Genomic DNA, 17,857 nt, shown 5'->3' with positions numbered 1-17,857 from the left:
GAGTTGATGGAAAGAAATAAACGGGAAGGTAAAACTGGAGGCAGTAGAAAGTGAGCTGATGTAAGGATGGAAAACTGATAATACCCAGGTCAGCAGAATGGACAATGTAAGTGGATGGAGGTTTTAGAGTGAAAGCAGGATATAATTACATTTTCATAATGCATTATTTGTATGTTAATAGCTCCTCCTTTACTTGCCCAACAAACAGTACAAACTTTACTTTTTTCAGTTATAGGAATTGGAAAGTAGAGGCTTTATTAAAGCTGCAAATTAAAACAAATCAGTTCCATATACTTTTTTGTTGCATTGATCTCCTGATTTTAGTTTTAACATCCCAACATATGTACACTACCATGTACATCAAGTTTGGGGTCACCCAGACAATTTCATGTTTCCCATGAAAACTCACACTTTTATCCATGTGCTAACATAACTGCACAAGGGTTTTCTAATTATCAATTAGCCTTTCAACACCATTAGCTAACACAATGTAGCATTAGAACACAGGAGTGATGGTTGCTGGAAATGTTCCTCTGTACCTCTATGTAGATATTCCATTAAAAATCTGCCGTTTCCAGCTAGAATAGTCATTTACCACATGAACACTGTCTAGACTGGATTTATGATTAATGTTATCTTCATTGGAAAAAAATGCTTTTCTTTCAAAAATAAGGACATTTCTAAGTCACCCCAAACTTTTGAATGGTCGTGTATATTTTTGCATTTGAAGACAATGTCATACACATTCTGTGAATTATTTTTTGTTTTGCATGTTTATGTATTGCATACTGTTAGAATATTTTCCTACTGTTTTGTACTAATGCATTGCCAGTTCAGACTATGGCTGTTTGGAAAAGACTGTTTGCATCAAGAGTGAGTGATTGAAGTCATTTGTTGCAGGAGAATTAACGGGTGTCAGTAAATACTTGGTGGATATTGGCTGCCAACATATATTCTGGGACTGCAGTTCCAATCTATAATAATGTCTAAATTGTTATCATTATTAGCATAGATGAACATTTCATGTTGCAAAAAAACACCTCAGGTAAACCAAGAGAGCAGGGCTAATGCTAATGCCAGGCGTTGCTAAATAATTAAACAGAAACTCAACTTTTATTAGTTGTTTGCTTTGACATAACCACTGTGGTGATAAAATAGATAGCATAGCAGCTGGAAGTAAAGATAAACAACATCACATCAGGTGCACATTTTGAATAAGCTGCAGTCAGTGGGCTAGCCTGCTGACGCCATCATCCTTGAAAATATACTACTGCTGAAGTGTAACATAAAACTACTTTTAGCCAAAACATGAGGTCTGCTCATGCAAACAGCTTCACATTTACACTGTGCTTCCTTGGATCCCCAGCAGTATACCTACCAAGTTTACAGCAGATTGGATAAAGTGTTGTCAAGATAAGTGAAGAACAGACACACATTCATGCAGGAAGATTCCTTCTTTTGTAGTTACATTTGGTCTTTCTCTTTCATAGCACTGTCCACCATCAGTCCGCATTTTGTTTCATATAAAAACATCTTACTATTTTGACAAATATTGGATCGATAAGCATCATTTTGTACCAGAGGATGATGCATTTGCCCCCCTACTTCCATCATTATTGCTGACAGAAACATTCATTTTTTTACACTGTTATTTGACTTACCTTAAATATGAGCTACTTAAGGATGAATTATTTGCTAATACTAGCTAACAAGCTTCATAGCAATATTATAGAAGTTGAGGAACATCATTAAAGTTATGGTTACTTTTGTTGTTGTTAGGAAGTATTGTTGCTGCTTGCCAGCTGTTGTGGAAATTTGGATGGTCAGACCTCCGAACACGATCCTAGTGTATGAGTTCTGCCCTTTCAGCTGAAATATTTATTCTCCATTTCTCTTCTTTATTATACTTTAATAGAATACTAAGGACAAATACTGTTGCACTGTGATTGCTTTTATTACGGCTCATCCAGATTTCCACAACACCAGATTTACATTTTGTAGAAACACAAATTTAGTTTTGCCAGAGTCTGAAGGGCCTTCATGTTTATTTAAAAACATATTTGTGGGATATGTGAGTTTGTGTTATTTATTCAGAAAAAGGGCCTTGAAGGTGTGTGCCATTTCCTTGTCTCTCCAATACACAAGACTATAAGCATGCGGCTTAGTAAGCTAATAAGAAGGTGACAGTGATCCATTGTACCTCAGGAAACAAGGTCAGACCAGGTGAGGAGAGAAGCAGCTGGAGTTTTGAATTAAATGTATGTGTGCTGATGGAAATGCGATTGCATGAAGAACACCAACCTTTTGTAACCAACTACTTCCACCTCTCTCTTTTTTTCCCCAGCTTGTAAGCCTGGCTTCTTCAAAGCATATGCCGGGAACACTAAATGCTCCAAGTGTCCTCTACGTAGCTCCAGCCACGATCAGGCGGCCACCATCTGTCACTGCGATAAAGGCTTCTATAGAGCTATCAAAGACCCCTCCACCATGGCTTGTACAAGTTAGTACATTTCAGTTTCTGTCTGCAAGGCGAGAATCTGCTGTATCATCTGCCCTTGTCTTTGTTCAATTTTTTCTAATTCCCTAGCTAATTAGTTTTTGAGTTTTAACAATGTGATTGAGTTATATGCCTAAATATCAAAACAATAAAATGAAAAAAAAAAAATCATTCATGGATATGTGGAAATTTCTGACAGTTGTATCCATGAAGCTGACAAGTAGCCTGCTGGAATGAAACACTTAGAGCACTCTGAATGTTCACCACCCACACGCCTACATGCCGATATTCAAAGACAGACTCACAACAGTTCGGATTTTCTTTGCCAAAACAGATAATGCACAGCTGTGAAAACTGGAGAGAGAAAAGTATGAAATGCCACAGTTTTATCTATGAAACTGAGACAAGTTGTTGGAACAAAATAAAGCAGGATATGCTGAGATCCAACCACCCACACACCTATTCTATCTCCACTCTAAACACACAAGATTCAAATTCTGCTCAGTGGCTGCTAACTTGTCTTTTCTTGTCAAATTGTTGGTGATCGCTGTGGCTTCATGTTCAAGGTGACATTTGTAACTACTTCAATCTGATGTATAGAAAGCCATGCATCATACAGATGTCTTTTAACATTTATTTGCTCTTCGGTCCACAACACCGTGAAAACTATGAAAATAAACGACGTGCAAACATTTCAGAAATGCACAAAGTTTCACAAAAACATCTCTAATTAGACAGATTCCAAAAAGTCTTTTAAGCTAGTTACCTGTCGTTAGACGGGTCCCACATGTTAGCTGTATTAAATCGTCCATACAACGCGGTTCAGCAAATAATGGCAGCTAATATGAAACAAAATAAAACTCATAAATCACAGTTACCGTGCGCACCTCTCAGACTGTGCAGAATAGTTAGGTTTTTTAGGCTGTGTCTTTTCCTCTCTGGCAATGTTGGCGTTTTCCTCTGCAGGTGTATCGCATCTGACCCACAATCCCACACATGTGACCCTGAACTAAACTGCGGTCATGTGACTTGTTTCTTATGACATTAGATGAACATTGTAAAACAGCGCTAGATTTTTAGCCAAGCAGAAGTTTTTAAAGGTGAACATTTACCTTTCTTATTTATTGCATTTTTAATTAACTTTAATTAAACTTATGAACTCAAACGTTTACAAAATGATGACAAAAATAACAACCAACTTGAAACCAGAAATTCCAAAATTACTGTCTTTTGGGCAGTTACAACATTAGCGGTGAAGATGCACATTCTCAAGCCCCAAACCCCATGTGCAATAGTCTGACGTGCAATTTTGTAATTTAAATATATTCTAATTTATTACCCTGGTTTTACTCTTACTTTTACACAGTATTTCTTATTCTTATACTTGCAGCATTTCTTATTTAGCATTCACAGATTTAGATTTGTTTATTTATTCTTCTACTGTCTGTTGTTGTTGCTAGGCATTGCTCTCTAAACACCGTCAAATTCCTTGTGTGAACTCACTTGGCAATAAAGGCTTTTTTATTTCTGATTTCTAATTTTAAAAAAAGTGAAATGCCAGTGAGTTTCTGTCTTGTCTCGTCAGGGCCTCCATCACCTCCAAGGAATCTGGTCTCGCTGATCAATGACACGGCCCTCTTCCTGCAGTGGATGCCTCCCAGCGACACAGGAGGCAGGAAGGACATCACCTACAACATCCTGTGTCAGCGCTGCGACGGAGGCGACGGTGACGGTGTTGTGACTCAGTGTGAGCCGTGTGATCCAGACCTGCGCTTCATCCCACGACCTCTCGGTATTACCGGCACCTCTGTGGCAATACTAGATTTTGCAATGCAGGCCAACTACACCTTCCATGTGGAGGCCGTGAACGGAGTGTCAGGGCTCGGTGTGGCTGCACGCTCACTGGCAAATGTCACCGTTAATACACACCAAGCTGGTGAGTTCTTCTTCACATAACTGCAAGTTCTCTCTTATTCTGTTTGTTTTATAACTTGTGGCAATGATGACAAACAGATAAATGTTTGTCACATATAGCTTTGACTTATACTGATAGGTTTTATATCTTAATTGAGAGATACAGTTAATTACTACATTAATGAGGGCTTAAACAGTGAGTGCAGAGCTGATGGTGGATTATTTACCAAAGTCATTTATCTGGTTCCAGCTTCTCAGTTGTGATGATTTTCTAATTTTATCTGCTTATGTCACTGCGATGGGAGATTTTGTAGGTTTGAGGCTCATAGTTGGACAAACAAAAAGCAGTTCAGAGACTTCCAGACATCACAGTGATCACCATACTTCCTTGCAAGGTTCATAATGAAAGCAGATGTTAGTTTCAGCCATGATTTTCATAATTGCATAAATAAATTCGAACACTTTTGCAGTCCTGAATAGCTCACGATAAGCGACAACATATTGCAACACATTCATCATTTTAATCCTGCTGCCATGGGCAAAATGGCTATCTGGTAATTTTCCCAGCAGACTGTGGGATGGCGGAGGGCCAAGTCACACATAAATGAAGTCTTTTCAAACTTGCAAACTAGCCAACTAGGTTAACAAAAAAAAATATCAGGAGTTTTAGTTGTTCATAAGTTCATGTCGCAGCTGCTAAAAATACCAGCTGCAGCTGAGACACTGTACATGAACACTGACAAGGTGTTCACTAGAAGCTAAATTTCCTAACTTCAGTGCTTTTTCAGATTATAATACCCTTTTTGTAGGATTAATACTCAACTGGCTATATTTAGTTCTAAAATATTAAGAATGATTACATTTCTATCCTTATGTGTAGCTTATGCATGTACAGCAGTTACATAATGCCTGATTCATACCTCATGAATACTGTGTTTGTACTGCAGCTGGGAGCAGATGAAGGCATTTATTCTACAGTTATGGGGGAGGAAGGGAAGAGGCAAATCTCCAAGCTAGATTTCTCCTTCCTGACCACTCTATGTCTTCAGTTTCTGACTTACCATCCAGCTTATTGTGTCAGTAGGTGAAACATACTTCTGGCCCTTGAAGATCTGATCGAGTCACTGTGACCTGAACTGATTCCTAATTAGTATAACCCAGCTACCTCAAGGTCAACTACAGCTACCAGGTTGCAACAAAGCTTTGAATCTGGAAAAATAAAAGACACTTGAGGCTAAGCCATGAACCTTATACTTTACGGGCAAGAATATTGATGGAATAATTGATGAAGGAGGTTGAGATGAAGGATGGGAAGAGAGTGGATTAATAAATTATACTGGAATGTATGTGCACATTTTCTCTCCTTTCAGCATGCACAGCAGGCTCCTATGGAGATGAAATTGCAATGAGAACATGAGTGACAGTTATCAGTTATCAATGACTCATATGAAAATATGGAATTGTGCGTATATCCTTGCTAAATTATTTTTTGTGTTGTGCAGTAATAGGCTGAATTAGTGCTGGTTTCCATTTATTTTTCATCTCAAAAGAAAGAGAAAGGAATTATGTTCATTGTGAGGCTGCACAGTGGCTTGGTGGTTAGCACTTTCGCCTTGTAGCTAGAAGATCCCCGGTTTGTTTCCCGGCCTTCCCAGGATCTTTCTGCATGGAGTTTGCATGTTCTCCCTGTGCATGTGGGGGTTTTCTCCAGGCAATCCGGCTTCCTCCCAAAGTCCAAAAACATGCTGAGGTTAATTGGTAACTCTAAATTGTCCATAGGCATGAATGTGAGAGTGATTATTTGTCTCTGTATGTGGCCTTGGAATAGGCTCCAGCCCTCCCCCCGGGACCCTAATGAGGATTAAGCAGTGCATAGATAATGGAAGGATGGATGGATCTTTCATTGTGGAACCAAGGAGATATTAAAAAATTAAGAAAATGAAAATAGCATACAAGAGAAGTTACATTTTTTGTGCTGATCTCAATCCAATTCCTTCAATATTAATATTCCAATCTGATATTTATGTTTATATTCACCTACATGTTGATTAAACATGTGTCAGATTCACAGCTGCAGCCTAAGTTTGACACATTCATAGGCTACTTGATCAAAATACTGAAGTCTTTGGTTTGAAACCATTAAACTGAAAAGCTCAGATTAGTGATATGATAGGAGAAAGAGCTTCAGGGAATGTGACTCCTAAAACTGAACTTATGCAATCAGCTAGTGACAAAACAGACAGAAACACTCTCAGTTGTATAGTAGTGTTGTAAAGTGATACATCTTTTATCTTATAAACTATCTCTGCACTCAGACTGCAGTTAACACACAAGGCCAATGATATCCAGGTTTTATTTGGCCAGTCATCAGGTTACTCAATGATCCTTTAATTAGCAATGGCTGCTCTGACCTGTCGCCACCTTTGAGTGAGTTTAAACAGTGAAAGTGACAATCAGCAAATGAGGAGTCACTTTGTAAATGTTCTGCACTCTGGTCTTTTTAGTATAAAAGAGACAAAACAGAGTCAGTAGTTGGTGTCTGATTCATGATAAAAGATTTGCCCACACCAGTGATGCAGCACTGTCATTTTTATTCAGACACAGTGAAATGCTTGCAGTGTAGAGCTTGGCTGTAATAAAGCAGTGCAAGTCATGTTTACATATGAGAACATGGAGCCATGTAGTATTTATGCATGAAAACATGACTTCAACGAATTTATCTAATGTAGCTATTAACTGACTTTTAATGAACTAATCATGTTATCTATTGACTGTTTCATTCTAAGATACAATATTGACCATGTTCACATGCAAACAAGCATTTAATGCTACACTTTTATGGTACAGTACAGGGAATAATGGGAATGAATTCATTTTTAGAAGTAAAGAGGAGAATTTGGCAAATGTGATTCATCTTTTGGGGAGCCTGAATGTCTGTACCAAATTTCAAGGTGACCCACTGAGCACTTGTTGAGATATTTCAGCCAATTGAGACAATCAACTAACCCATAGTCTTGTAAAAGTGACGCAAAATCCTTCAGATGATTCGTCAAACTGTGCTCATGTGTACAGTATGAGGAAAGTTGAATCCAGCAGGTTTCTGTTTCAAAAACAGTGAGAGGTTGTAAGAATAAAGCCTCAATAATGGTCTCATTGATGAGCAGCAGTACGAAGCCTAGACTGAATGGAAGAAAAGAAAAACACATTTGCTGTCAAGTATTCAGCCCTTTCAAATGTTCCTGCTGTGTCTGTAAAAGCAGACCTTGAAGTGTAATTCATAAATATTAACATTAATTCATTATGGTTTTCTACTTATTTTTACGCATTCATTGGCTTTTTGTGTGGACTCTGCTTCACTCAATTTACCAGCAATAAGTTGTTGAAGTCAGTAGAAAATGGTCCCAGTTATTACATCACTGTCAGATTTATCCTCCTGCTCATTAAAAAAAAAATGAATAACCTAAGCAGTCATTTCTCACGGCTAATTTTCCTCTGGTATAGAGTGCAAAATATGCATTGAGTTATTATTTTTAGAAAGAAGATATATGCTGATAGGTTGTCATGATACTACGGAGACCAGATGTCAGATATATATACGTGTCACTTCATACACATCTCTCCTGCAAAGGCAGCTCGACTGATGGGAGGAAGTTGGGAATGCAAAATAATCTCCACAGAGGAGCAGAAGCAGCCTGTGGGGATGTTCCCATTCGGATGTTTAGAGTGGATTAACTTGTCAAACCGCCGTTCCTCGGTAGACATACTGTATGCAACCTGCAGCCAGGCACACATGCAAACGAGCAGGCAAACAAATCCAGACACGTATGACATTTGGACACACATTTGCAACACATGTACCACCTACAGACTTGCAAATGATTTGTTAGTCATTTCCTCCTCTCCCCACATGTGTGCTCTCCTGCATTTTTGCCTCCTACAAACACACATTTTCCTCTCATATGGCTTTCTTTCAAATCAGAGTTGTACAATAGATGCCGCTATAGCCATTAAAATGAAGGCAATATCACTTGGTTTCATTTTTGGTGGAGTGATCCTGATCCCTTAATTGCAGTTACATAACTTTCCTGCACATTTCAAGTGTGAAAAAGGCAGAATTAAAAGCGTGTTATTTAAATGTGCACACGGTCCTCTATTCATTCTGTTTGAATGCACTTCTGTGGCTCATAATCTGCATTTCGTTGCAACGAAATATTTGTTTGTTCACGGTTAATTCACAGGATCACACGCGAGCTTAATTTATTCAGCAAATGTAAATAAAGCAATTTGAATGTGACATATAATGTGTAAACTAGCCGGACGTAGAGAAAAATCTCCCAGGAAGCTCTTTCATGAATCTATTTATACCCTTCAAAGCGATACAATGCAAAACATTCTTCAAACACTTAAAAACTTCATGTAAATTCAAATGAAGTGGAAAATTTGTTGTGTTGAGAGATATGCTGGTTGTAAATCTGTTTTTTGTCTAAATTTTACGTTTTTCTGGACAGCGTCATTGCCAGTTATTACAGATGCTGCAAGACAATTCCTGTGATTGATTGTGTGTGTGTGTGTGTGTATGTGGGAGTGTGTGTGTGTGTGTGATGGCAATGATGTAATAATAGCCAATCAAAAATAGAATTAGCAATTAACTGTTTTTATTAGTGAGAAGGAGGGGGACGGTTTATTTGCTGTTGGCATGCTATCTGTTTGTAAATTGTATATTAAGACCTCATTATGCTTTTAATTATGCTAAACCTATTAATCAGAATTACTTATAATTTCTCTTCCCAATTGCCTGTGTGCTTGTCTAACCTTGATAAGTTCTAATGCTCCGGTAGGCAAGATGCATGATCACTTTGTCTTTCTGCTGCTCTTTGCTGTGATGTGATCCACTGGAATTATCATTCAGCTTTGCAGCCGTAAGAGCTAAGCAGCATCTCTTCAGTCATGGATTCGCAGAAAATGCAGTTAATCATCTTCAGTTGCTTTTGTGTGTGTGTGTGTGTGTGTATGTGTGTGTGTACTTTTCTCCACAATTAATTTCTCTGTAAAACAAGGTGCTTTTTCTTTTCCGCTGATGAAGGTCAGGTGTTGTCGTCTCGAAGCAGCAATGCAGAGCAGAGTGAGCAGGATGATCGCTGTGTTTTTGAAGAGTGAAGCGCACTCTGCCCAGAATACGCTGTGGTTATTGCTCAGCGGAGCGTTTCTGACTGAAGATTCCTCCCACAAAGTTCACTGCAGTATTTTGTGAGAAATCAGTGCAAATTTGTGTGAGGTGTTTGCTGCACAGAGCAGAAATGTGCTCCTACAACAGAAGCAGAGGGGCAGCCACAAATATGCCTCCTTCTATGTTAAAGTAATCCTTACATAAGATTTAAAAGAGAGAGAGAGGAAAGACTGTCTCAGCAGAGGCTGAACATGTCGTCTGTTGAGCCTTTGAAAATTTAGACAAAAAAAAAACTGAGCCAAGAAGAGTCGCTTCAATTGAATTACATATTTAATTGAATGAACCCATTCACAAAATATGATATTTAATAAGGCATTGAACCTTTTGTCAAATAACTGGAATTGAATAGCTGCTACTTTAATTGATTAAATCACTACAGGTTTGTGGACACCGTCTTCCAGACTGCTCTGATACTTGCACTTGTGATCACTGTGCTAGTTTTTGAATTCTTATTAAACAGTTAGTAAGAAGTTAAAGTTATATTTAAATCTGTTTCCCTCTGACTGAGTTTTTGATATTATGTGTTTATAACCACTTAATTGTCCAAATAGTGCAGTAAGTCTGTTCTTTTTTAGCTCATTACATTCATGAATATGTAAATCCAACCTGTGATAATTTACAGCTTGATTATAGCTTTCATCACCATGACATTGGGATTGTAAAAATGTAGAGCACTCCAATTGGAATTGTTTAAAAGCCAAAGGTGCATGTCTCAGTCACCACTTTCACTCACCTTTACTGTCATATTCAATTCAATTTTCACTCCAATTCACAACAAATGCCATCTCATAGCACTTAACATAGTGAACAAATTACCGTATTTTCGCGACCATAAGGCGCACTTAAAAGTCTTAAATTTTCTCCAAAATGGACGGAGCGCCTTATAAAGCGGTGCGTCTTATGTTGGCACCGAGTTCCAAAATGTCTAAATGTTATTGTGTGACTTTCATCAGCGCTCTGCTTGACTGACTGAGAGCATTTCCTGCTGACACGCTGCTTATATAGAGAAAAGGAGGACGTGACAGAGGACAGTATGAGAACGTTAAAGGGGGAAGTGTGGGCGTGAAAGAAGACGCTAAAGACACGCCCCCAGTTGGTATATAGTGCCGGTATGTGCATTATGCAAAACAACATGGGTTTGGCGTCACCGTCCCTGTTGATCTGTGACTCCATGCGCGTCCATCTCACAGCCGCTGTGAAAAACCAAGTGCAGCAAATGAACTCGGAGCTTGCTATCATTCCGGGAGGCTTGACGAAGGAACTCCAACCGCTGGACATCGGTGTAAACAGGGCGTTCAAAGTGAAGTTGCGAACGGCGTGGGAGCGATGGATGACAGATGGCGAACACAGTTTTACTAAGACTGGGAGGCAGCGCCGGGCGAGTTACGCCACAATTTGTGAATGGATTGCGGATGCTTGGGCTAACGTGTCTGCTTACACTGTTGTTCGAGCTCTCGCAAAAGCCGGCATCATTTATGAGGAGCCGCACGGCAACGAGACTGACTCTGACAATGACGAGCGGGAACCTGGCGTGTTCCATGGAGAACTAGCCCAGCTGTTCATTTCGGATACAGAAGATGAGGACTTTGATGGATTTGTGAATGAGGATTGATCAAAAAACAACGTGAAAACATTGCTAAATACTTCAATAAAGTACAACTGAACTCAGTTTTGCTTCCGCTGCCTTTTTTAAAACACACGCTAGCATGCATGTTTTAAGCTAGTACAGGTATGTTTTACCATGCACGCGCTCTATAATCCGGTGCGCCTTATGTATGTGTTAAATACAGAAATAGCACCCGGAACTGAGACTGCGCCTTTTAATACGGTGCGCCTTATGGTCGCGAAAATACGGTAATACATTTGAACAGAGAACCCAGCAATCCAAAGTTCCCTTTGGATTCCCTTTGAGCAAGCCGTCGGCAACAGTGAGAAAGAACCAAAAATGTATAAATAAATAAAACCCAAGCCTCCATATCTATTATTCACTGTATAAATGTACCATCCAATAGTTAAAGTGTGCTATGGCATGTCTTCCTATGGGCTGCTTTTTGACCAATTTCAATATTTTGGAGGTTTATATCAATAAAGTTTCATAGAAAGCTTGATACTAGAAATCACAAAAAGAAACAAAAAAAGGGATTTGGCACCGCCATCCTTAGATATCTTCCTTTAGAACAGGAATAACAACAGGTCACATAAAGTTCTCACATGCTAAATCCACGTGTGATCGTTTCATACTGTTCTGTGGTGTCCTGGTTCGGGAGATTTTTCCTCTCCCCTCCTCTTTGCTCTCTTCCTCTTTCCTCCAGTGGATTCTCTTCTGTTTTCATTCCCCCCTTTCTCTGGGAATAAGGCTGACTTCTATTTATATGCTCAGATGCTGGGGAGATGCAACCTCGTGGGAATTTCTTTACTGCTCTCCTCGTTCACTCATTCTTTCTCTTTTCTTCCCTCTCCGTCCCTTCTTTATCTGTTTGAACATCTGTAGTTGAGGGTTAGCCTATTTTTACGTGTTGCCAGTAAACCAGCTAAAGCCTATGGATTCTCAATTATCTTTTGCTGGGTGAACTGTGATTAAACTGTAATGAGCATAATTGTTCTCTTTGAAGCACTCTTCCATACCAGAAGGTATCTAACCAGCAGATTGATTTGTCCGAACCCGAAAATAGCTTCTTGCAGAAGACTTTCCTCACTTTGCAAAAATGTCGATGCACGGGAAAATCTGAAAGTCAAGCCGGTTCTCTCACATGGAGATACATACATAAAATTATACTGTACAGTGTGCTGCAGACAGAAATCCCCTCTAGTAATGTGATTCTCACAAACATTCTTATCCCCTAAGTCGGTTATGCAAATCTGCCTGGTTACACTGATGCCAGCTGAGAAACATCTTCATTGCTTTATTGAACATGGCACATACAACAACACATTCACTTTAAGTTTTTATTTTATTTATTGAGAAATCCTGCAAGGAATCTATCCAATTTGTTAAATACATGTAAAACTAATAATATAGCTTCACAGACATGCTCCTTGTCTCCTTGGTCCTTGTACATTGTGTTTTGACATGTGCTTATATATAGATGAGTGAGAAATTAATGGAAAAACGTGAATAAATGAAATGAGATACACAAGATGTGCAAATTCTTCCAATCAGGTGCAGTACACAGTACAATTTAGCGATTATCATCTAATCATCCTCAAGTTTTGTGCACAGTGTCTTCCTGACTGCTCTGCTACTCACGCTTGTGATCTTGTGCGAGTTTTGTACATTCTTCTAATTAGGTAGTTACTAACAATTTTGAATATAATTATCATCTAATCATCCTCAGTGTTATGTATGAAAATACTTAGATGACCCTTTTAGTGCTGATCAGTGTAAGAGGAAATGATCTGTGACTTTGAACAAGGGTTCATTGTTGGGCACAGATGGTAGGAGCTTCAGTCATAAAGACTGCTCAGTTGGCTAATATTTACAAACAGTGACTAAAGTGATATCTTAGATCTATTGGGAAGACATCAATAAAAAGGGTCATACACAGAGATGGATGTTATAGAAGGGTTGCTGTGTGTAAAACCTTCATTACAAAGACACATTTCAAAGTTCAGTGGTGCAGAAACCAAAGCCACTGAACTATGGAGATGTGGAAAAAAGGTGACATGATGAGATGACTCATTCTTATCTTCATATATATTTTTTAAAAAATAGGCAAATGCATGTGTGCTGTACACTCAGAGAACAATATAGGCCTGAATAGTTGCCTCTTATTGTGAATGTATGAGGTGTTTACCTCCGTAGACTTCCATTTTTGAAGTGAATAACTACAAATGTAGTCAGTACTGTGTGCTACAGCTAAATCAATAAGCTGTTTAGAGGTAGAAAATTTTAAAAGTCAGTTAACCATTTGAGTTTTTTTTTTTTTTTTTTTTAAAGCACAATTACACAAGTTCCAGATGCTCCTATTTTCTTTGTTTTGTGGTCTAGTAAGTTTATTTTTTGGGCATTTTTGACAGTTGGTCAGAAAATACTAGTACCGTATTTTCGCGACCATAAGGCGCACCGTATTAAAAGGCGCAGTCTCAGTTCCGGGTGCTATTTCTGTATTTAACACATACATAAGGCGCACCGGATTATAGAGCGCGTGCATGGTAAAACATACCTGTACTAGCTTAAAACATGCATGCTAGCGTGTGTTTTAAAAAAGGCAGCGGAAGCAAAACTGAGTTCAGTTGTACTTTATTGAAGTATTTATCAATGTTTTCACGTTGTTTTTTGATCAATCCTCATTCACAAATCCATCAAAGTCCTCATCTTCTGTATCCGAAATGAACAGCTGGGCTAGTTCTCCATGGAACACGCCAGGTTCCCGCTCGTCATTGTCAGAGTCAGTCTCGTTGCCGTGCGGCTCCTCATAAATGATGCCGGCTTTTGCGAGAGCTCGAACAACAGTGCAAGCAGACACGTTAGCCCAAGCATCCGCAATCCATTCACAAATTGTGGCGTAACTCGCCCGGCGCTGCCTCCCAGTCTTAGTAAAACTGTGTTCACCATCTGTCATCCATCGCTCCCACGCCGTTCGCAACTTCACTTTGAACGCCCTGTTTACACCGATGTCCAGCGGTTGGAGTTCCTTCGTCAAGCCTCCCGGAATGATAGCAAGCTCCGAGTTCATTTGCTGCACTTGGTTTTTCACAGCGGCTGTGAGATGGACGCGCATGGAGTCACAGATCAACAGGGACGGTGACGCCAAACCCATGTTGTTTTGCATAATGCACATACCGGCACTATATACCAACTGGGGGCGTGTCTTTAGCGTCTTCTTTCACGCCCACACTTCCCCCTTTAACGTTCTCATACTGTCCTCTGTCACGTCCGCCTTTTCTCTATATAAGAAGCGTGTCAGCAGGAAATGCTCTCAGTCAGTCAAGCGGAGCTGATGAAAGTCACACAATAACATTTAGACATTTTGGAACTCGGTGCCAACATAAGACGCACCGCTTTATAAGGCGCTCCGTCCATTTTGGAGAAAATTTAAGACTTTTAAGTGCGCCTTATGGTCGCGAAAATACGGTAATTTGAAGATGTCATGTTATTGGCATTTTCTTTCACCAATTTCTGTCATTTTCAAAATGAAAAATTTATCAATGCCTTCTAATTTCCATAAGAGCTGTCACAAGATCTGTTTTTTTTTTTTTTATTCAAACATGATGGCAAGGTTTTGTGCCTCTGTGCCACATAATAATCTGCAGTTTGAGACTTATAGAGAAATACATATTTAAAGTCGAGTCTGAATGTGTGCAGTCTAATATTGAAGTTGGATACCTTAAATATACATATTTGTCACTTTGAATGTGCATTTTTGCAAGACTCAGCCTCAAACTTCTTGCTTTCTGTGTGCACCATTTTTCTTTTCTTTTTTTTATTATACAAATGGTTGAGCTGCTGGACTGTGAAGCATTGTGTGTCTGGGCCGGGGTGTTGCTAAAAAACCTTGGCTTGTTGACAAGATATGAGACTCAGATCTGCACCCCGATGCATCCGACTTAATATAGTAACATGACACCTTTTCTGAAGTGCGCCGTCCAGTCTGTGGCGTTCAGTATGGACTGGGTTATCTGCTTCTCTGAGCATGAGGACAGTTTAAGACATCAGTCTGCACCTCAGAATTTGTATTCCAACAATGATCTCCCAAACAGCACGCTCAACAACAGAGGAACTGGATCTATTAGTTTGCCAAATCATATTCTGTTCAAGCGGAGGCTTTATGAATAATTGATGGTAAATATTTGAATCTCTGCTAGGTGATTTTGTGATGTCCTCAGCAGCCTTGTGTAAAATATTCCCCCAAATTCAGCAATAACGACAAACATGATAAACAGTTGCTGTAGGTCTAATGGTTTGGTTAACACAAATGTTTTTTTCTCACAGGCTGCACATTATACTGGAGCAGGACAGTAAAGTGGTTGTTTCTTGGCCTTTCTTTACCCCTTGATTATTCATGTGATACTGAAACTATTTCTCTTCCAAACTGCCACCAGGTCATTACATTTCTCAGGGGCTGTTTTACTCAAGTTTGTCGACTGTAAGCTGCAGGGTGGAGATTTATAAGGCATCGTGAACTTTCCACAACTTCTATTTTTGCTTTTTCTTTCCAGTTTGGAGCCCTAAAACTTTTTTGTTCAGTGCTTACATCTTTCTTCTGATGACTGGAGACACTTTTGAAAAGTGTTTTGCAATACTGTGTCTAAGCTCAGTGGATTCACTCCACTGCAGTGGCTCGAGCAAGAATTGGCCGGGATCACTTATTTCCTCAGTCCACTGGGCTTCCTGGGCAGATGACTCTGGATTTCTCAGACCGGCTACAAACTTGACATTTTTCTTGCTTATGTTTCTCCCAGTGTTAATACTCACATCACTCTTTGAGAAAAACACGCTAAAGTGAGCCAACCCGTCACAAGTCAGACAGTAAATCAAATAAGTTTGTCGTCTTTTTTTTGTGGATCTTATAACAAAATGTCCATCAGGTGAACGGACGTCTGAAATTCGTTGTTGCTGTTAATGATAAACACTGATGACTCAAATCCCTGCACTCTTTGACTGCATCCTCAGGTCCTGCTCTGGTTGGTGTAGTCAGGAAAGACTGGTCCTCCCAAAACAGCATCGCCCTCTCCTGGTCAGAAGTGGAACAGCCGCCTTCAGACTTTGTGGACTATGAAGTCAAATACTATGAGAAGGTAAAGCTGTTGATCAAACTAAATGAGGGTTTTCATGCTCACGCACCCCATGTGAAACTGCTTAAGGGTAGCACTGGTTTGTAATGCAGCTACTTAAGCAATGAAATGCACCACAAGTGATTACATACCCAATGAACAACCACTGCTCTCAGACTAATGTGCAGTGTTCAGACACCAAAGCACAGAGCCTTCGTAATGTGCTGCTACCTCCGCTTTGTTCACCATCTGCTCTGATTGTTAATAGGATAAAAAAAAAAACTGCGTGTTTTGTTCAGACATTGCTGTGATAATGGGTTTATGCAAAACGTCCTGTCAAAAAAATGAGCTTTTGTTTATCATTGCTGCCAATCTGTTTCCACTTTTCTAGGAGCAAGAACAGCTGAGCTACTCATCAACACGAACCAAAACCCCCAGCGTGGTGGTAACCGGCCTCAGACCCTCCACTGTTTACGTCTTCCATGTTCGTGCTCGCACTGCTGCAGGCTACACAGCCTACAGCCCCAACTTTGAGTTTGCAACTGCAGCTGAGGGTACGGAGCCCTGAGCAGCGGCCATGTGGGAATTGTGGTTTTGTTTGTGTTCATGTTGACTGTGTTTTAAGGAGGAATTGCACTGATATTCAGTCCGTGAGAGAATTCCACGGGATGTGAAGCAATGCACAGGAGAGAAAGGAAGTGTTAACGCCAGAGATGTGCAGTCATCAGTGTTGATCAACAACCCTATAAAATCCCCAAAGACTTTTTATGGTCATTCTTTGCTGTGGATCAGTAAAAACTCGTCAGCGTTTCTTCAGGCATGGGCCATTTATTTAAATGTGTATGAGCTCTGCAACTTTGTGGTTGTGCTTATTACAGTTTTCATGCACACATACACACGTTAGATGATGAATATGCAGCTCAGCACCTTAATATAGTCATATTTCCATAAATATGACATAAGTCCATTTACATACTCTCAGAATGCACATCCTCACATAGTATGTTGACAGACACAATGCAGTGAATTAGAGCTTTTCATGTTTTCTTGACTGTTTTCCTCTCTATCTTTTTTTTACATAAATTGTTGGAGAAATCCAAAACCAGGTCGGAAATGACAAAACCTCACACTAAAATTAAAGTTTGACCTCTTATCAAACTAAATTGCACTTTAAATGAGTGGATATCTGTAATACATTCAACAAATGTTGTACAAATTAAACATTTGCACATCAATCAAGGAAATTTTGCAGCCATGTGAAAAGATTCACACACAAGGATATTTTTCCTAATCTTCTAAACTTTACCAATGCCAGATCAAGGGAAGTTTTTTATTGCAACAAATATGGTTTGATTTGTACATCTCATTGTTTTCTCACAGACAAAAGTGAAGGATAAAATACTTTTGGTTTGGTGTATAAGAGATCCACTGAGAAATATCAATTATGTTCCAATTTGCTGGTGGGCAAGAAAATGACATTTTTATATTAAAGCAAATCTATGCAG

At 39.4% G+C, this 17,857-nt stretch overlaps 1 protein-coding gene across 1 annotated transcript in view; it reads left to right on the top strand.

Moving 5' to 3' along the window:
* Positions 1 to 17,857, top strand: part of LOC111565060 (ephrin type-A receptor 6-like) — a 60,957-nt gene that overhangs the window by 33,456 nt on the left and 9,644 nt on the right. Inside the window, exons 7-10 of the mRNA XM_023265022.3 lie at positions 2,345 to 2,500; positions 4,083 to 4,433; positions 16,252 to 16,376; positions 16,744 to 16,906. Of these exons, the coding sequence (XP_023120790.2) occupies positions 2,345 to 2,500; positions 4,083 to 4,433; positions 16,252 to 16,376; positions 16,744 to 16,906 (795 nt within the window). The remainder of the gene's footprint in view (positions 1 to 2,344; positions 2,501 to 4,082; positions 4,434 to 16,251; positions 16,377 to 16,743; positions 16,907 to 17,857) is intronic.

Source organism: Amphiprion ocellaris, chromosome 1 (assembly GCF_022539595.1).
Source record: "Amphiprion ocellaris isolate individual 3 ecotype Okinawa chromosome 1, ASM2253959v1, whole genome shotgun sequence".
NCBI classification, from domain to species: Eukaryota; Metazoa; Chordata; class Actinopteri; family Pomacentridae; genus Amphiprion; species Amphiprion ocellaris.
This window is presented reverse-complemented; position numbering and strand designations above follow the sequence as displayed.